Consider the following 18592-nt stretch of genomic DNA (forward strand, 5'->3'; position numbering starts at 1 on the left):
GAACTTGTGAAGAAGTTGTTACAACCAATAAACATATGTATTCCCGACCATATTTCCCATATCAGTCATCTCAAACTCATTCATCAACATCTTCTTGAACTTTATTATCTCATCTGAACAACTTCCTGACAGCAATATGTCATCAACATAGAGACACACCATAATCATATTTCCTTCAGAAGTATGTTGAACTTAAACGTTATACTCCATCTTCCACTTTCTGAAACCTTGGAGCTTGAAAAATGGATCAATTTTTAGATTTCAAGCTTTAGAAGCTTATTTTAGTCAATACAACGCTTTATGTTAACATGTACATCATCCCTTTCTGATTCTTTTTTATAAATCTAGGAGGTTGTGACATGTATACTTCTTCTTGCAACGGACTGTTCAGAAAGGTAGATTTCACATTCATATGTATCAGAGATCAATTCCTATTTACAGCTATAGCAATCACCAATCTGATTGCTTCATGTCTAGCTACATGCACAAACACTTCAAAGTAATTAACCCATATTTCTATAGATATCCTTTTGCTAATAACATTGCTTTGTGTTTGCCGATTGATCCATCTGACTTCAATTTCACCTTGAAAATCCATCTGGATTTTATGGCTTTCTTATTCTTTGGAAACTCAATCAACTCCCAAGTCTTATTTCTTTATATAGCCTTAAGTTCTTCTTTCATGGCCTTTATCCACACTTTCTTCTTGAGATCTTCTTCAACACTAACTGGTCCAAAGTCTACTAACATGGCACACTGAATAACTTCTCATTCAGAGTCTATCTCAATATCTTGCAATATGTGAAACTCTGCAAATCTCGGTGGTATCTGACGAATTCTCTGTGGTATGGTTCCATAGGTTAGACCACCTTCAGAGGCATGACCATCGCTAGAGGTTGAATTACCACCAGAATCTAAATCATCATCAGATTCACCTTCTGAGTCTTTTTCAGATTCAGAGTTACTATTAGACTTTAACTCATCTTCGGACTCAGAATCATCATCAGACTCTAACTCATCTTCAGAGGCAGAATCCTCTTCAGAGGTAGATTCTCCTTCAGAGTCTGAAATCTCTTCAGAAGTTAACTTAGGTGTTAACACTGCACCGGAGTTGAATTGAGACTCGTTTCAATCTCATGCTTCTAATTCTTTCACAACAACATCTATGTTGAATTCCACTTTATTAGTTATTGGACAATAAAGCTTATACGTACATGTATTGTGGTACCCATTCAGTAACATTACTTTGCTTCAACCATATAACTTCTTTCTAGTATCCCCTGGAACATGTTTTTAACAAACTGGACCAAATATCCTAAAATGACTCACACTTTTCTTTTCTCCAATCCACTTCTCAAAAGGAACAGTCTCCTTAAACTTCTTAGTTGGACACCTATTGAGCACATACGCTGAAGTGGCAACAGCTTCTCCCCACAAGGTGTGAGGGAGTTTCTTCTCCTTCAACATGCTCCTTATCATATCAAGCAAAATTTTGTTTCTTCTTTCAACAACACCATTATGTTGAGGAGTGTATGGAGAAGTCATCTCATACTCAATTTCATTCTCCTCACAGAACTTTCTTAACTCTGTAGAGTTATACTCACCTCCACCATCAGTTCTGAGAACTTTCAGCTTCTGACCACTCTGTTTTTCAGCCTTCATCTTGAACTTCTGAAATTCAACAAACACCTCATACTTAAATTTGATGAGTCTTACCTATGTCATTCTTATGAACTCATTCACAAACGACACAAAATATTTATTTCCTCCAAGTGAAGGTACTTCAAATGGTCCACAAACGTCAGAATGTACTACTCCTAAAGCATATTTTGTTCTTGGGGCTACTTCTGATGCAAATGGCAATCTAGGTTGCTTACCTTTCATGCATATCTCACATGACTTCTCATGCTTCAAAATATTGGGAATGCCATATATCAGCTTCTTAGAATTCAGATGCCATAAACTTCTAAAATTAAGATTCTATAATCTCTTGTGCCATAACTCATTGTCACCTTCATCGCCATCTACACTAAGGCATTTAGTTTTAGTTGTCTCCACATTCACCTTGAATGTTTTATTGTTTCTCTGCCCATATTGCATAATCAGCTTCTGATTAGAATCATACAACTTCAAAATATTGTTCTTCATAGTAACTGAGAAACTTTTCTCAAAGAGTTGACGTACACTCATCATATTGCTCTTCATGCCAGGAACATACCAAACATCCTTGATCATAATAATTTTACCATTCTTCACCTTGACTTTGACATTTCTCATACCTTCCGCGTTGAGGTATTTATCATCAGCACATCTGATTTTTGTCCTCTTTCTAGAGTCAAAGTCAATCACCCATTGTTTGTTTCCAATTAGATTATTTGAGCAGCCAGTATCCATATACCACTATTCAAATAAATCCGCACCATCATACTCAGAAGCCATCAATAACACACGTTCATCATCAAAATCTCTTGTGACTATGTTTGCTTCTTTTGATTTTTCTTTCCTTCTTCTGATTTTTCTTTCCTCAAAACCATGGAAAACACTTGATATGTTATTGATTAATGTTTCAGTCAGAATAAGTGCAGGAGTTCACCACTTACCTATCTAAAGTCATTTCTAGACCCATAAAATATTCTTCTAATTATTGAGTTTTTCAAATGATCCAAGACAATAGGTGTCATATCATAACAAAATCACCCATAAACTTAGCCTATGGTCACTAGGAAGCATTGCCTAACAAACCAACCACCGAAATATCCACACAAAAAAGACTAACAAATTACAAAAAGATGAAAAACTAATTCGACCGACTCTCCACGGGACAAGATATCACCCCCTTTTGATTAGTTTTTTTTAAAGGAAAATCTATCTTGCAAAAGCTACACTATTTCAAATAAGGTTCATGTTCCCAACCATGAGACAACAAGAAAATAACTCTTTCTCGTATGCTTCCAAAGACACATATAGGAGACTCAATCCAACCATAAAACAAATAGTGAAGAAAGAGATTGTAAAATAGTTGAATGCTAGTTATTAACTCTATTCTCAAATAATGTGTGGGTAATTTCAGTTCAATGTTTTCCTAAAAAGAGAGGCATAATGAGAGTATCCAATCAAAAGAATGAATTAATTCCCATAAAGACACCCATTGCATAGATGATTTGTGCTAAAAGAAACTATCATTTTCTTCATTTTTTTGAACAAGTGCGAAGAAATCCCATAATTCAAGAAGGCTCTATTTTTGGTCACAAGGTCTTAAAAAAGTCATTTGAAGTAGACAAGGTTTAAGGTTGAAGTCATTGAGAAAGTCTCACCTTCATGAAAACCCACTTTGTACAAAAAAACAAAAATCAAGTTCCCAAAAAAACATAGATTAAAAGTTTAAGGTGATAAAGTTGAAAATAAGAATGCATTTGCTTATTTTTAAAGGGGTGAGTGACCCAAAATACTGAAGGACCAAAACAAACAATACTACAAATATAGTTAACAATAAATCATATTCACAGTTCCACATCCATGAATCTAGTACTAAAAGGTAACCAAACATTCAACATCACATGAAGAGAAAATTTACCATGTAAAACACAAGGATCATTATGAGAGCTTCAACACAAACAAACACATGAAAATAATAAATGAAGAAAGTAGCGATATAATTACCCGAAGTAAATACATCGAACAGAACAAAGTCTGTACAAGTTGATAGATACAAAGTTCTGGTGCCCAGATTAAATGAGTTGGGCAGTTGCGAACTGTCTATATTATGTGCAAGTACATATACAAATTACATTACTTAACAAAATATGAAGAATTCTGTCCAAAAAATAAATTATCCAAGAAGAATAATATATAGGTAGGAAGAGAGAAGGAACTTATTGATTCCTTTCCTATGCATCCTTCCTTCCAGTAGCCAAGGCTTCTGATTTGCATATAGGACAGACGTTCTTGACAAGCAACCACTTCGTCAGGCAATCCACGTGATACTCATGCTCGCATCGAAGAATGCCGATCTTCTCCTTGTTCTTAAACTCCTCCTAAGGAATTGTATGCAAATACAAAGATACATCAAACGAAGAATTACCTCGCTATGTTTACAAAATTATTTATTCAAAGTATAAAACCATTTGCTAAAAGATCGTACCTGACATATGATGCAAGAATCAGATTCCTGATCGTCAGAAGCTGCCTCCTCCAGATTAATAGCAGTGGCTTTTGTTGAATAAACTTTCGTCTTTAGTTCATTCGCAATTGTTTCCTCTGATAAGCCAGTGTTTACACTGCCAATCCTCTCGCCCAATGCAAGAAGATCCTGTAGTCAAACTTCAAGTGTAAGGCCTTGTTTGGATAAGCAACTTAATGAAACGCTTAAGGCACAAAAACTTGTCAGTTATATTATAAGTCCTATGTATAAGTTATTTCTATACCAAAAGATAAGATAAAATAAAATCACTCTTTTTAAACAAGTTATAGGTTGCATTCATAAGCTATCTTGGAGAGCTTAAGAAAATAGGCTGAAAACAATGTATGGACATGTCTTAAGTTCTCCCAAACAATCTCACAAATGCTTATGCCAATAAATAAGCTGAATTAAGCCAATCCAAACATGTTCAAAGTATTTACAAGTTTTCTATAACATCTAAAATCACATTAGCCTTGATAGAAAAACACAGTTTGAATCTCAATGCACTTACCTCATAAGACATGTCCTCTATGTCCAGGCGCATATCTCGGTGATGGTCAATCAGATTTCCCACTTCATCAATTAAGGCAACATCCTATACAGATAAAGTTTAATTGAGTAACAAAATCAATGTAATTGTAACATATGGAAATAAATCATTTGGAGAAATCATGTGAAGAGCCATAGGAAATATTACATCAACTTGGAGGAAGCCCACGGGAGGTAGGCTTCGATGTCCGAGAGCTGTCTCTGGCATGAGCCTATGAGGTCGGTATATCCGGAAGCCTGTTGATGGTGCAGGGATAATATGCCTAGGACCTGCCTCAAAACCAGTCGGTGGAGGGATCACAGAACCGCGAGGAGGATTTGGTGGAACCCTAAATGAAGCTGCAGTCACCGGAGGATGAAAGTTGATATTGTGACCTCTTATTCCTTGCATTGGAAGTGTTGGATGATGATAATTAGGGTGCTGTTGGTTGACAGGAGGAGGCGGAGGAGGAAACCTCAGGACATTTCGGTTACCGGCTGTGTCGTGATACCTCTGCAAGCCCATACTTGCACTCTCTAATGAACCTCCATTAATATTGGGTGCTGGACAATAATAGTGAGAACAGTCAGAACACCTAAACTCATAACCGACATAGCAAATTCAAAGAAAAGTGAGTGCATTGTCTACTAGCATTAATTGACCCCATGGAAGGTACATCACAAACAAAATCAAAACATCTACACATTTATCGACAAGGCGATTCATTTTCATAAATGCATTGCATGGTTGAGACTAACACATCCAAGAAGCCTTAGTTTCCACTTTTCATTAGAAAGCCTGAAAAGAGCTTCATACATGTTGTTACAAATTACACACACGACATCCAAGTCATGAAAAAAATCACTAAACGCAGAAACTCAACAAGAAGAAACAAAACCATCTCTTTACCTTGTATATAAGGCATTGGAACAGGTGGATTCCAGGCTGTAGTATGGCCATCATTGCTATTACTATTCACTTGCTGGTCCAACCAAGGAGGAGCCGCTGGTGGAAAGTGCTGCCCCAAATAGTTTCCGTGTATCAAATGGTTATGGTCGTGCATCATAATAGACTCACCTGACCTGCTCCAAGCACCGCCGTGCGGCCCTACTCCAATGAGCGAAGGGACGCGGAATGGCAATGGCGCATTATCCATCATAGCAACCCCGTCAGGGTGTCTTGCATTTGGTGGAGCAATAGAAGAACTAGTTGAAGCATTAAAATGTTGGTGGTTTCCTCTTATCCCTTCAGCAACTTTCCTTTTGTATGGACCTCTTCCGTCATCCACAAAACCATTGCTTCTACCGAAATTATCCAAGGAAACTCCAGAGATTGCGAATGTACTTGAACCTGGCATCTGATCAGAGGCTCGATGAGGCAGAGGGTAAACACCGGTACTCGAAGAAGGATTCATGCCAGAATAGTATATGTTGCCTGCAGTTGCAACGCCCATATCAAGATTATGTTGAGGCTGAATGCCGTTGTATTGTGTAATCCCATACACCCTAGCATTGTCATAAGCATCCGGTAAATAGTGAGAATCGCCATTAGATGTGTTCCCTGAAGCAGTCACCACTGATCGGATATTAGGATGTCCGACACTGGGACCTCTCATAAGAACACAATGTTCAGAATGAAAATAGCCTTGCCGTTGTTGATCCATATCCGAATCCGTCATCTGATCCATAATGTAGAGATGTGTTGTTGCAAGTTAATCCTAATATCCCATGAAAGGTGAAAACTCTTAAAATCAGCAAGGCATGCAAGGAAAAAAAACGATTAAGATCCAAATATAATTACAGCAAATCAATATCCATTAAAATCCAAATAACAATAACAGAAAAGCAATCTACAGCGCATGATAAAGCATAAAGATATAGTCAATGTTACACATGCTAACTTTACATATCAACATTAGTCATTAATAACTGAAACCAGTTCGTTGTATAAATAAGACAAATCATTTATGATACATTCAATAAACATATAAGATGCAGCTTCATTGAGAAACAACACATTGAATTAATGAGAAACAAGCGTGAACTAAACAAATGCATATAAGCAATCCAAGTCAAAACACAACACCAACAATATCATTACGAGTCAAAACAAGTCACTCCTAACAAAATTCCTTCAATCATATACAAAATGACATCCTCTAAATCATTAAATTATGTAAAGTTTCAAAGTAACGAATTTCAGAGCCTTTATAATCATAAGAATCAACAAACACACTAAACCAAGAGGTTGAATTGAAGCGATTAATGAGCTTCAATTAAGGCTAAACCCGTCGTTTGATAACTTTGATGAGGTTTAACTTACCCCCTCGTTAAACTTCGGATTACCGAGGCTCATTTATCTTTTAAGACCAAAAAAACCAACAAAATGAAAAATCAAAGCCCATAAAAGTGTAAAAAAATATATTTTAAAAAAAAAAACCTTTTTTTCTTCTTCTTCTTTAACCATTATTTTTCAGGTTTATGATGAAAGAAGAAAGTACATAACCCATATCATCCACCCAAAATCATCACCGACCAAACAAAAATAAAGGAACAGGTAACAAACTGTACCTTGTTATCATCAAAACAAGAGCTTGCAACTTGTGAGTATCAGAGATCAATATAACATACGATGAACTATCCCAAACCTAACTCTGTTGAAAATTCACAAAAAATAAAAACAAAAAATTAAATTTTTTTAATTAAAAAAAGCAAATTTATCAATGGGGTTAACGGAAAAAATGTCAAAAATCATAATCGGAGAAATGTGGGCGCAACCCAAGAATGCAAGTTCTTTAATTTCATCGAAAAACACAAATGGGGGAGATTTTAACCCTAAATTGTGAGGGAAAAATAGAGAAATTGAAGATGAAAAATTGAAAATTTGAGGGAGGAAAATAGAATTACCAGGGAGAGAAAGAAAGGAGAGGCAGGTAGGATGAGAATGAAGGATCGGAGAAGAAGAGGAGAAAAGAAAAGAGAGAGAAAAAGAAAAGAGTATGAGGGGAAGAAGAGAAAAGGAGAGAATGAAAATATATGATTATATGAAAGAGAGAGGATCGTGTCTTTCATTGGAGAGAAAATTTCATCATTATGCAAAATAATAATAATAATAATAATAAAAATAAAAATAAATTAATTATAAAAATTTACTAATATTTGTGCTTAAATTCTTTTAGGTTATAAAAATATATCTCAAAAAAATTTATTTAAAGAAAAAAATTATACATCAATAATATAAAATATTTTTTATAATGTAAATCAATTAGATAATAATATAAAACTATTTCAATATGTACGTTACTTTTTAATCTCAGTTATTTAATATGATTTGATTAAATACGTGTACCAAATATTATACTGTCAGTTTTTTTTAATATTAATAAATATACATTATACAATGAACTATGAAAAAAGTCAAAAGATATATATTAAATGTTTGAAGTATAGTTATTATATTTAGATTTTTGCAATTTTTTAGGTAATAGCACTTTATTATGGAATTTACTTTTTCTTTTTTCTAGAAAAAAAATAGTAATTTATTTTGGCATAACTTATTTTAGGTAATATGTTTTTTTCTAATTTGTCTTTTGAGCATATCCAATTTTGAAGTTTAGAATATAAAGAGAAATAGATAACAATTAATATATTCTGTCAATAGAAAAAGTTTTATAATATATAATAAAAGTCAATTATTTTAAGTATAAAAACTACATTATCGTGTATATTAATTAAATTTATAAATTAAATAAAATATTATTATTTGAATTTAATTGATATATATTATTGATATAAAAATATTTTACATTATCAATTAATCATAATTGTTAAATTATTATCCTTAGCAATTACAATTTTATTATGTTTTGTCTTCTAGTTTTTTTATGAATTTGACCCGATTTTAATGTTTCATAAATCATTAGATAAAAATTATTTCACATGTAAGGCAAGTCAAAGGGATATATTATTTTACAAATGATAATTATTGTTTGTATATATATAATTTAATGTTAAAACGTGTCCAATAAAATTGTCTTTTGTTTGTAGAGTATTTTTTAATAAAATAGTGTATTTGTTAAAGGACTACTTTGATAAATATACTTTAATTTGATAGTTTTATGAAGCCAAAGGTTTAATTATGATGATTAATAAGGTGTGTAACAATTCATCAACTAACTAATTTTAACTAATTCTTGAAATTTGACTTATGGTTGGTTTTGAAGTTTGATAGGTTTAATTTTGTTAAACTACTCATAGCCTTCTCATGCGGCATGCATGATTAAAAAATGAGCATAAGTTTTTCTTTCTTGACTGAAAAAAAGGACATAAGTTGAATTATTTAATTTTATAATCACATGAATTGAATCTACTATTTGGTTTGTTTTGGAATTATTATTTTAAAAAGAATTTCAGAGCTGTGAGAAAGTCCCTTTGATGAGATTAGGTATCCAATCATGTGGTGAAGCATGGCGGTATTATCACCCACTTCCTATATAGTTTTGGCCTTAAAATGCAGAAAGGTAACAATAATACCAAAAATGAAAATAAATTTTCTATAGTTTTTTATTTATTTGTATTTGTTTTTATCTTCTTTAAAATATTATTTGATGACTAAGATAGGATAGAGACAAATAGGACATTGGATAAGAATATACTTCTTTCTTAGTAGGATAATTAGTGTTACGTTAGTAAAAAAAATATTTTTTTAATATTTCTATAATTTTTACTAATTATTTTATTTTAATTAACTTGTAAATTTTAGTCATGTAAAATAAAAGAATTGTCATTTTATTAACATTAGTTTGTTGTTTAGTATCAATGTCTATGAGTATTTTATTTAAAAGTATGAAAAAGATAAGATATATTATCACTCTTCTCTTCTATGTTTTAAATTGTAAAATCTTTTGAATATTTTATAGAAATTAAAAAATATAATTAATTTTGTATGGAAAAGAAAAATTATATATAATTTTATAATATTATTTATTATTATTATTCATACAAGAAAAAATTTAAAAATTAAATAATAAAAAATAGTACTCCCTCATTTCCTTTATAAGTGTCACTTTCTTCTTGAGAAAAATATATTTCTTTTTAATTGTCATTTGCTAAGTTCAATGTAGTATTAATTGTTTTTTTGTCAAAATTAACCCTAGGTAATTATTACAGAGAGAGAAAAAGTAAAATGAATATAATATATAATTAAGGATATTATAGGTAAAAGAAGAATTATTGTGTGAAAAGTAACAACAATGATTAGATTTCTTGGTATGTGTAAAAAGTCAAAAAATAACACTTAAAAAGAAACGGATTGAGTAATACAAATAGAATATATGTTAGTGAAAATATCATTAATGTTGTATTAAACCGTCAAACTAGATGACTCAATCCCTAGAAAAATCATGATACCGGCCAAAATTTCAATTTTCAATATATAATAATTTTATATATATTTTCTTTAAATTTAAATTTTAAACATAATCATCACACAAAACAAAATAATATAAATCAAAATAAATTTTGAACAAAGTTTAATTATAACAAAAATTAAATAAAAAATAAGTGTAATGTCTAATAAATTTAATTTTAAATAGTAAAAGTTGTTTAAAATAAGTTTTGACCAATATTTACTTATATTTTAATTTTATTTTTAAAAATAATTATCAAATCAGCTCTTTTTGTATGAGAAAAATAAATATTGATCCAGCAATCAAATCAGACCGATGATCCATTATATTTTCGGTTCAACTGACCCAGATTTTTGAAACAATGTCATCACCTCTCAAATTTCTCTCACTTTTATATTTGTTAATCTCTCATATTTAATAGAAGTTATAAAAATATTATTTTAAATAATATTATTTTTTATTTTAAATATAATTTAATTCATAATTTTTTTATATTTAGTCACACCAACTTGTAATGCCTAGATCCGTCCCTACATATAGCATATCATTTTTAATTAAGTAGACTTATAAAAAAAGTTTAAGTATTTTCTATTTTTAAAATAAATATATGGCATGACCTAGGCATATATATCCTTAGAGATTAATTGGAATACATTATAAATTACTTTACACTATTATATAATTAGAATGAGTTATTTTGACACATAAGAAGAAACATAGAAGAAGTAGTTATTAAAATAGTATAATTATAATATATTTTTTATTTTTAATTCTATATTTATGTGTCAAAATGATTCATTTTAATTAGATGATAATGTAAAGTAGTTTTATAGAGTGTATTTCAATTAATTTCTTATTAAAATAGTAATTGTTATAAAAATTCAATTGAAATAATATAATTAAACTAAAATCGAAAATTAATGGTTAAAATTATAGAAAATCAATTACTAGCCAAATAAAATAATATTTTACTATACATATAATTATATAGATAATTATATCATTCACATGTAATATATATCTTAAAAATATTTAATTTATTTGTTTTTGACCAATATTATTTAATTTATCTATGTAATAAAGTAGTATAATATATTCTATTTTAAAACATTAGAATAATATGAGATTAATTGGAATATTTATAAGTATAAAACTATTTTACATTGTTATTTAATTAAAATGAATCATTTTGACACATAAATATAGAATTAAAAATAAAAATATATATTATAATTAAATTATTTTAATAACTACTTCTTTCATGTTTCTTTCTTTTATGTATCAAAATAATTCATTCTAATTGTATGACAGTGTAAAGTAGTTTTACATCAACAATATATTTTAATTAATCTCTTCTAATAATAATATTATTTTATTCTATAACATCTATTTGTATTTTTATTTAAAATTATGATTAATATCTCCGTGTATTCTATAAGACTAAGAGAGTAGCACAAATATTATCCTATTGATATACAACTAATAGAATTATCTTTTGTAATAACAATATTTTTTACTTGATATAAAAATAAGTTATTTTTATAACTTTTATTATAATTTAAATTTTTAATTTAAATATTTTATTTTATTTGATCCTTTATTATTCGTTATTTTTTATCCAATGATTGAAATTTCATGAATAGTTTAATTATTAGAATCTTTATATATGCAATATAGAATCTTAGCGGAACAAAATAATTATCATTTTAATTATATTATTTTTATTATTTAGATTTAATTATAGTTTTAACTTTTATTTTTATCCATAAAATTTCATAAAATATCATACAATAACTTGTTATGTTTTATAAATGATATATCTTTTAAAAAATAACGCATCGTCAATTTTAAATGAAAAATATGAGAAAAAAATTTAAATTATTTAAATTTAAAATAAAAAAGTTAATTTTATAAATTAGACAATACATAAGTCAAAACTATAATTAAATATTATTTAACAATAATTTTCATTTTATTTAAAAATATTTATTTTTAATTTATCCTATTACATTATTTCTTTAAGGCAACTCAATTAACAATAATGCAAAATATCAAATGTAATTATGCACATTCGAAATAGACACATTTTATTGTGTGAAAAATTAATCATATTATATTTACTTCTCAAATATTAAGATCATAATAATTTATCATATCATAATTTTATAATTTAATTTATTTTGATAAATTCTAAATTCTCAAATTTAAATTTAATATAAAATTTTCAGTCTAATAATATTAATATTTATCAATAGGCTAAAAAATTAAAATCTTTATAATTTTGTATCTATATAAAATCTTGTTATTAATTTTCTTAATCTTTAAATATTGATAAAATTCAATAAAATATAATTTGAGTTGAAAAAAAAAAATAATATACCGCAAAATAGGGATAGAGTACATGAGCACATAAAATATACAAAGGGATTATGAAAAGTATGGAATAAGTGCCAAAGTATATTCTTTTTTTCCTTTAGCTCTCAAATGGAGTACATAGAAAGATGACGCAACATTTAAAGTGGGCTCCATCTTCCCTCAGCCGCAATAAAATGATTAATGTGGGACTAACTTTTTTTCTCACAAATCCTCATACCTTAGCTACCCTCGGATCATCCCATGTGCACCGTTCTCTATACCAAAACCATTTCATATGTCTTTCCTTCTCAAATGCACATTTTTCCACAATGAAATTAAATTATCCTAACGTTTTGAATATTAAAATACATAGATTATTTGTATAAATTACCTCCTAATATTTTTTAATATAATTTTTTAAATAATAAATTATGAGAATTAAAAATTAATTAAAATATTAAATTTATTACTCCTTATAGTCTTTAATATAAAAAAATTATATTTTAAATTTATTAAAAATTAATATATTTTTGATCTATATATTATTCAAATACATTGATTTTTTAATAAATATAAAAAATAAAATAAAAATTATATTAATGATGTATTTAATTTTTATAATGAAATTGTGTTTTAGATGCAAAATCAAATCTATTGAATATTGAACAGATTAGGTCATTTGGTTCAATCCAATCCGTATAGATATATTTTTTTTTAATAATTATATATATATATATATATATATATATATATATATATATATATATATATATATATATATATATATATATATATATATATATATATATATATATAATTGAATGATCTGAGATTGGGCGATTTAATTTTTGATTTATTAGCTTGGCATTCTAAGGTGCAATGAATTTTTCAAAAAAACTATTGCCATAAATATGTAATCTGAATTTATCCTCTCTTATGAGTATATCTAATATGAAAATTTTAAATGTTCGTGTATTTTGAACGCTATTGTTGTATAGTATATAAAACAAAAATTGGGCTCAGGGTATTAAAAATTTCTAGAAAAGCTGGCATGTGGATATCAACCAATGGGAAGAATTTGAGTAAATTGATTAAATACATTGATATTAGACAAAGTTAAGTAAAGGTATCAATGGGAAGAATGTTAAAGAAGGAAATATAATTTTAGCATATTTAGATATGTTAATAGTTTTATGACGAAGGATTTAGGGTAGGAGATACATATGCAACATCAATATCAATAGAAGTATCAAATTTAATCTAGATTTACAACAAAATGTGTGTATAATTTACTAGTATTTGAGATAATTTTGTATTTAAATTCAAGTTACAATCTACTAGTAATTTACTTTTATTATTAGTAGATAAATTATATTCAAAATAGTAATTATTGTTAGAACAAAACACTCAATTAAGAACACTTTATGACTATCAACGATACACTTGAATTGTTCAAGTTTTTGTTCATCCACTCACACCACTTTCATTAAAAATTGAAAGGTGAAGATTTGAAGAAAGAAAAGAGATATATTGCCATGTACTTAGTTCAATATATATTTAAACGAGGTTATTTGCACACCAAACAACTTATTAAATTTTAACTAATTTTTATACCCTAACTAACAAACTCAATTTTATTAAAATAAAATTCTCTTACTAACAAATTTTTACTTGAACATCAAGTAACATACTAACACAATGAATTATATTTAACACAATACTTAATTCATAATACTTAAACTTTCTACATCCATCATGCTCTTAAGCTTCTTGAATAATTTCGCTTGCACTTCCTTAGTCATGATGTCTGCTACTTGATCCTTACTTCTACAATGCTCCAAGCATAACCTTCAATTGCTCACTTGTTTCCCAAGGTAATAGAACCGCATACCTATATGTTTACTCATGCCATGTGTAACAGGATTCTTGGCTATTTATGGCAGATATGTTATCAATCTTCATGGTCTTGGGTCCATGAAATTTGACTTCAATTTCATCAATCAAGTTCACCAACCATATAGCTTGACAAGCACAAAGTGAAACGGCAATGTAATATGTTTCACATGATGATAAAGTCACCACATGTTCCTTCCCTGAGCTCCAAGCTATTGGTCAACCACCTAGCATAAACACATAATATGTTGTTGATTTTATATCATCAGTATCACCACACCAACTAGAATCAGTGTATCTAACAAGCTTGCACTCCCTTCCTTCATCTATGTTTAGAAAGAAAAATGTCATAATCCAACATGCCTCTAAGATACCTTATATCCTCTTTGTTGTTGTTAGGTGTGATAATTTTGGTGAACCTACTCACCATACCTACATTATATGCAAGATCATGCCTTATATGACAAAGGTACCTCGGTGATTCAATGATCCTTCTATATTGAGTTGGATCAATGTCACCCTCATATGAGTCATTTGTCAATTAGAATCTTGGTTCATCATGTGTTGATGAAGAGTTGTAATGCTCAATCTAAAATCTCTTGAGTATCTCACTAGCATATCTTCTTTGATGCATCAACAATCCTCTACCATATTTGTAAAACTCAATTCCAATGAAATATGAGATGTTACCAAGATCAGTCATTTCAAATTCCTTCATCGGGTCTAATTTGAAGTCTTCAACTTATTTCTTGTAATTACCTGTAATCAATAAGTCATATACATAGAGGCGTAAAATTATCAGCTCATTATTGTTACTCCTTCTGGCATACACATCATGCTCATTTTCACACTTCATGAATCCTACCTCTCTAAGGAAACTATCAATACTTTTATTCCAAGCTCTTGGAGATTGTTTAAGTCCATACAATGCCTTATGCAGTTTGTACACTTTGTTCTCTTGGCCTTCTTTCTCAAAACCAACTGGTTGTGACACATACACTTCTTCATCTAATGGATCATTTGGAAATTCACACATTACATCCATCTGACACATGGAACAACTGTTGATATTGGATAAAGCTACAATTAATCTTATTGTCTCAATCCTAGCAGTTGGTGCAAAGACTTCATCAAAGTCAATACCATTTCTTTGAAAACCCCATTTGGTCATAAGTCTTGCTTTGTGTCTAATAACCTCACCCTTAAGAATTAACTTCACTTTGTATATCCATTTCACATAAAATTCCTTCTTTCCATGTGGTAGATCAACAAATGACCAAGTCTCGTTGACTTATATAAAATCCAATTCCTCTAACATAACACTCACCCATTTAGGTGAAGTTGTATGTCTCTGCTACATTAAGGGGGATATTATGCATGTCTCTTCTATATGATTGTGTTGCTTGTCTCTTAAGATTTATTTGATTTTTGGTCTTATTTCATTGAGTCTCCTTTTTAATTGCACATTTTTTTAGGATCAAGTTTTATATCCATATATTTTTAGCATGCATAATTCAAATTATTTATGTTTGAGTATGAACAATATGTTTTAAGTCTTTTAGTCGAGTTCTTGGAATAAAAACTATATTTGAGATTGGTTAAAGTAATGTCACAAGTAGAATCTCAAATTATCTTTAAGAACTTCAAAATTTGAGATTTTATGTGTGTGATTTGAATCGCACGTCCTATGAGTCGAATCAAATCAAACAAAGGGAAAAATAAGAAGTTTTGTAAGCCTGTGAGTTGAATCACATATTAAGCATAATTTGAATCATGTAACTTTGTGAATCGAATCATAAGTTACATATGAGTCGAATCATGAAACTCTTGTCAGTCAATGTCTTGTTTGAGTTGAATCATGGCTTCTTCATGACTCGAATCACAACTTGCATGAGTCGAATCACAATATACACTTGACTTGAATCATAGCAAAATGGGGTTTTCATTAAGTGTATATCTTATTCCATATTACTTTTCAACTTGACTCAAATCACTCAAGTGTTCATGTCTCGAATCAAACATGATTTTTCACTACTTTTAGTGTTTCATCTCTAGCACCTATAAATCATTCTCCCCTCATAATCATTCACAATGTTAGAAAACATACACTTCCATTGATGATTTGAAATCTCACAAACCACTTGTTCTCTCATTTTTCAAAAGAGTTTTGGACCTTTCTTGAACACTTGCAAACGATTTATTTCATCTTCTATCTCATTCCTTTTCCATTGTTGCATGGATATGAATCTTATCTTTGAAGATTCTTTATTGATTGAGAAGATTTGTTTTTGAATTTAATGTTTCTTTGAATATTTGGTTAAGATTTCAGAGGTTCTCAAGAGTGTGTAGTGTTGTGAATGGTTCTAACAAATCCAATGAAAAAGAAGGATGTTCTTCTCTCCAGGTTAACCTTGGTAGTGATGTGTAAAAAGCTTCAGACAAGGTAGGTGTTATTCTCAATCTTCGGGCAAACCAACACTCAATATACTGATGGATTTGAGTAAAGATTGTCATTGACAAATTCTTATGATCAGTTTGTTGGAGCTAGAAGATTCAAGAAACGAATTTGAGTAAAGATTTTGCATAGAGTTATGTTCGTGAAGTTGTGTGAAATTCAAAGATCCTGAAAGAACAAATTTATATTTCAACATTTATTTTGTACTTGTGATTGTACGAACTCTTGTAAATTTGTTAAGAATCATATTGAAAGACCAACAAATTTTCAATGGGAAACCATTGGAGAATGGATTAAGCACAAAGTGAGGACGAACGTGTCAAACTACTATAAATCCCAATGTACTTTATTCTCTCTCTCTCTCTCTCTCTCTCTCTCTCTCATTTTAATTTCATAGTTAATTGCATGTCTAATTTGTTCTTTATCGCTTTCTAGAATTGCATGCCACTAGGATTTCTTTTGATAACTATTTATTGCATATGTGATAGGTTTTGTTAGAATTGGTAATTCAATTTTGTCCTATTATAGATTAAACTGAAAATTATGGTTGTAGAATGTTATAGGTATTGATAATTGTACAATAACACTACTTGTGTAATTGAGCTATTATTCAATAAAAAGCTAGTTTGTCTCTTTGATTTAATTCAATTGTAAATATTGATTGTATTGTGAGATGTTTAAGTCTCTTCATTTTAATTCCAATCGATAAGCACAATTACTTTATTCGCCAAAATTGTTTATGCTGCGTAAAATCAATTTCAATTTTGGAACTCTGATAAAAAATTATCAAACTTTTTTTCAAAGGAATTTTTAACTTGGGAGTCTATTCACCCCCCCCCCTCTATATCATTTATTGTCCATATTATCACCCAATAATTGGCATAAAAGATGGTTTTTTGATCAGGTCAAAGCGACTCAAAAGTTTGGGAATATGAGTGACGACGATCCGAAGGGAGCATACAATAGAGCACCATTTTTTAAAGGCAAAAATAATGCTTTTTGAAAGAAAAAAAAAGATGTACACTTAATGTCAGTTGACAAGAATCTATGGGTAATAATTATCGACGGGAATTTTATCCTTAAAAGCGAAGTCGATAATGTTGTTAAACTTCCAAAAGATTGGATTGATGATAAAACCAAAAAGTGCATGTCATTTTAAATAAAATTTGTAATAGGTAATATATGTAATAATAGAAATAAAAATGAATCATTTGAGATTGGCTTAATTAATTTCAGTTTATTAGTTTGGCGTGGCATTTTAAAATGCGATGAACTCTCATGAAATTTATTGCTCGCCATAAACATATAATGTGAATTTATCTTCTCATGTTATTGTTAAAGATTCTCATATTGGACAAGACATGAACATGTGTTTATAAATGGGGGCAATCCTCACCTTACAAGAAGGTTTTGTAGGGTTGAGTTAGGTCCAACCACACATTCTAAGATGATATTAAAGCCTTGTTTAAGATCCATTGGCCCATCCACCATTTAGCTCCGCGCCCCATACGCAAATCCTAGGTGTGAGAGGGGGTATTAAAAGTCATACAAGTCATACACAAATAAAACACAACAATAACAACAAAAGGTTGGACCTGTTACAAGTCATACACAAAAATTAACATGTTTCATCTCAAATACATATCAAAACTATTTTGTAACATGACTAAAATGAATTTTGTTGAAGAGTAAGAAGAAAAAAAGTTATAAAATAAGAGAAGTAAACTAACCAAGAGAACTTTAAACACGAAAAAGGATAATTATAGTCATCGG

At 29.4% G+C, this 18592-nt stretch overlaps 1 protein-coding gene across 4 annotated transcripts; it reads right to left on the reverse strand.

Moving 5' to 3' along the window:
• Positions 1–3629: 3629 nt before the first annotated feature.
• Positions 3630–7784, reverse strand: LOC127086278 (probable E3 ubiquitin-protein ligase ZFP1). Of its 4 annotated transcripts, none has more exons than XM_051027011.1 (7): positions 7616–7784; positions 7280–7362; positions 5619–6387; positions 4878–5272; positions 4692–4775; positions 4142–4309; positions 3630–4034 (listed from the first exon to the last, which is right to left on the reverse strand). In XM_051027011.1, exons 3-7 carry the CDS (start codon positions 6385–6387, stop codon positions 3888–3890), a joined length of 1563 nt encoding a protein of 520 aa, XP_050882968.1. In that variant the 5' UTR covers positions 7280–7362; positions 7616–7784; the 3' UTR covers positions 3630–3887. The 4 variants fall into 4 exon arrangements, with proteins under 4 accessions (XP_050882968.1, XP_050882965.1, XP_050882966.1 ...); XM_051027008.1 differs by having other exon boundaries at positions 5619–6426; XM_051027009.1 differs by having other exon boundaries at positions 5619–6452.
• Between the last annotated feature and the right edge of the window lie 10808 nt (positions 7785–18592).

This window comes from Lathyrus oleraceus, chromosome 5 (assembly GCF_024323335.1).
Source record: "Lathyrus oleraceus cultivar Zhongwan6 chromosome 5, CAAS_Psat_ZW6_1.0, whole genome shotgun sequence".
NCBI lineage: Eukaryota > Viridiplantae > Streptophyta > Magnoliopsida > Fabales > Fabaceae > Lathyrus > Lathyrus oleraceus.

Bases quoted from the DNA above. Each gene is read 5' to 3' on its own strand.
- LOC127086278 (XM_051027008.1), bottom strand. From the start codon at position 6,396: ATGGATCAGATGACGGATTCGGATATGGATCAACAACGGCAAGGCTAT. The intron at 4,776-4,877 runs GTAATATTTCCT...TTATCTGTATAG, and splicing joins TGGGCTTCCTCCAAGTTGAT to GATGTTGCCTTAATTGATGA. The intron at 4,035-4,141 runs GTACGATCTTTT...ACAATTCCTTAG, and splicing joins ATTCTTGCATCATATGTCAG to GAGGAGTTTAAGAACAAGGA.